The sequence below is a fragment of the Capsaspora owczarzaki genome (assembly GCF_000151315.2).
Source record: "Capsaspora owczarzaki ATCC 30864 unplaced genomic scaffold supercont2.8, whole genome shotgun sequence".
Taxonomy (NCBI): domain Eukaryota; class Filasterea; order Ministeriida; family Capsasporidae; genus Capsaspora; species Capsaspora owczarzaki.
The window spans coordinates 822,313-825,142 of record NW_011887299.1 but is presented as its reverse complement, the minus strand read 5'-3'; the positions used below and the strand labels follow the sequence as shown (position 1 = coordinate 825,142).

General features: G+C 58.6%; 1 protein-coding gene across 1 annotated transcript; it reads left to right on the top strand.

Moving 5' to 3' along the window:
- Nucleotides 1-1,555: 1,555 nt before the first annotated feature.
- Nucleotides 1,556-2,179, top strand: CAOG_08868 (hypothetical protein; the record flags this gene model as incomplete). The annotated part of the gene is made up of 1 exon (XM_011272221.1): nucleotides 1,556-2,179. The coding sequence occupies one exon, from the start codon at nucleotides 1,556-1,558 to the stop codon at nucleotides 2,177-2,179; it is 624 nt and encodes a 207-aa protein (XP_011270523.1).
- Nucleotides 2,180-2,830: the final 651 nt, after the last annotated feature.

The following is a 2,830-nucleotide window of genomic DNA, read 5'->3' as shown; positions in this document are numbered from 1 at the left end:
GTGTTGGGCAGCCCCATGGTACGCAAACACGCGATCCATGAGCGCCCTCGTCACCATCGCGCTACTGCTATCCTTGGAAACGGGATGAGATGCACCTGCTTTGAAAGCAAGCACTGAGCAGTGAGCACCGCGTCGTGCTTGTGCCCACGGTAATCCTTTCGACGGCACCAGATCCGTGACCAAGTCAATAGCCACATCCTGCCACACACCAGCAGGCACTTCGATCGATGCGTTCAGGCCAGCTTGCTTGAGATGCGACGGCTTGTTCTGCTGGCAGAGAGTGCAACCAGCCACGTACTTTTCGATGTACTCCATCATGTTGTGCCAAACATGCGTTTGCTTGACACGCAAATTCGTGCGGTGCTTGCCACCATGACCCGCCCCCTTGGCATCGTGGCACTCGGCCACAACCAGTCGACGACAGTCACCTTCCGGGACGTAGATGCGCTTGCTCCCATCTCTCCAAAGGCCATCAGCCAGCGTGAGTCCGAGCAGCTTCTGCAACTTCTGGTCAGGGGGGCTGGTGCCAACTTGTGCGCGGATCTGATCCTCGATCGACACCTCCGCCGCCACCGCCTTCGCTGCGCTTTGACCTGCTCCAGCCGACGTGCTCGCCACTGTGGCTGCGGCCGCGACCGTGCTGTCCAGCTGACCCGGCGTGAACGCCTTGCGAGCGGCTTCGCCTCGCACACTGCCCTCAAAGTTTGGGTTGCGTGACAGGCAGTCTGCCAGAGGCTGCGACACACCAGCCGTGAACACAATCTTGAAATCGCACTGGCTGAGCTCCTCGATCCATCGCGCCATCCGGTAGTTCCTGACCTCCAAGTTCTGGTAGTTCACCAAGTTCTTGTGATCCGACTTGAAAATCACCTTGTGCCTGGATCCCGTCAGCAGATGTCTCCAACGACGCACTGCCCGCACAATCGCCAACAGCTCCTTATCCGTCGTGCTGTAGTTCCGCTCCGCGCTTGACAGACGCTTCGAGTAGTACCCCACCAGTTTGAGACCTTTCATGTCCGACGGATTGCCACCAGGCTTCATGTTGTAGAGCACCGCGCCCGTGCCAATGTCACTCGCATCAGCCTCGCACACAAATACTTCATCACGCCGCGGCAGCCGCAGCACCGGGGTGGACGTCACGACCTTCTTGATCCGTGAGAAAGCTTGCTGGCACTCCTCCGTCCAGACAAACTTGACGTCCTTCTTGAGCAACTGGTCCAGCGGCGCCCGCATGTCAGCAAATCCTTTGATCCAGCCGCTGATGTGCCCCACCGCGCCAATGAACGAGCGCACCTGCTTCCTCGTCTTGGGGACGGGGAAATCCAGCATGGCCTGCACAGCCGACTTCGTCGTCGAAATGCCTTGAGCGCTCAGCACAAAGCCAAGCAGAGGCACTGCCGTTGCAAAGAACTCGCACTTGCTCAGCTTGAGTGGCAGCTGGAACTCGCGCACCCTACGCAGCACCGCGCGGGTGTTCTCGATCAGTTCCTCCTTGTTCTTGCCACCCACGATGATGTCGTCCTGATACGCCGCGACGCCCTTGAGCCCACGCAGCATGGCATCCATCAAACGCTGCATGGCCACGCTTCCGACTTTGATGCCGAAGGGTAGCACCGTCCACTTGAACACGCCACGGTGCGTCCTGAACGCCGTCGCGTTAATGGAGTCCTCGTCTGCAAGCCGAATACAGTTAAAGGCTTTAGAAACGTCGAGCTTGCAAAAGATCGTCATGCCCGCCATCGATTCCATGATATCCTCAACTGTTGGCAGATCGTGGACCTCAGACAGAATCTTCGCGTTGGGGCCCCGGAGATCGAATACCACCCGGTTGATGATTTTCTTCTCCGGTTCTTCTTTCACAAACAGCACCGACGATGGGTTCGTTGCTCCAGGCGCCGGCACTATTTTACCCGTGCGAAGACCATTGTCAATGATCTCATCGAGTGCCGCTCGCTCCTCCTCGTTGTACTTGGTGCGCCGATATGGCGTCTCGACGTCACCGCTCGCGAACCGCAGCTTCACGTCCAGCGGACCGCGTTTGGGAGGGTATTTGTCCGCTGCCGCTGGATCAAACAAGGCTGCGAACTCCCGAAACGCTTCCGGAATGGCCTTCGGATCGAACGGCTGCTGTGGCGATGCCTTTTCCCCAACGAGCAACGCTGCGCTCTCCGCCTCTTGAGCTTTGACACGAATCGGGCCGCTGTCCGTAATCCGCTGCAACACATCCATGCCTATGATCAGGGGCATGATGCATTGCGGCAGGATGTAGACCAGCACCTTGCCACGCCACTTGCCGATCGTCAGCTTGGCCCAGGCCGCGTGCGTAATGTCGCGCGTCGTCGTATCGACCATGCGTACCGTCCTCGGCCGCTCCAGCACATGCGGCTCCAAGCCCCACGCCTCAACCGAGGCACTGGCTGCCAGCGTGCGCGTCGACCCCGAGTCGAAAAGCGCTCGGGTCGGTGTGGTCTTGCTAAACTTGCGGCCTATGCACACCGTAGATTGCACTGCATTCTTCTTTGAAAGAATTTTATTGAGTAGTACACGCGAAGGATGCAAATTCGTGTCTACCCTCAGGCTTTTCCCTGGCCGTCCTGGCCATTCTTGGGAGCCTTCTTGGGAGCCTTCTTGGGAGCAGGAGCATCGTCCGAGTCATCAGACTCCTCCTCGGAACTGCCCGCAGCCGCAGCCGCAGTGCCGCCTTTGGAATAGCATGCCTCCGACTTGTGGTTCGTCCTGCCACAGTGCTTGCAGCTCTTGACGTCCTTGTCCTTGCTCTTGCCTGCGTGATGACCGTTCTTGTCTCGATTCGGCTTTTGGACGTGCCTGG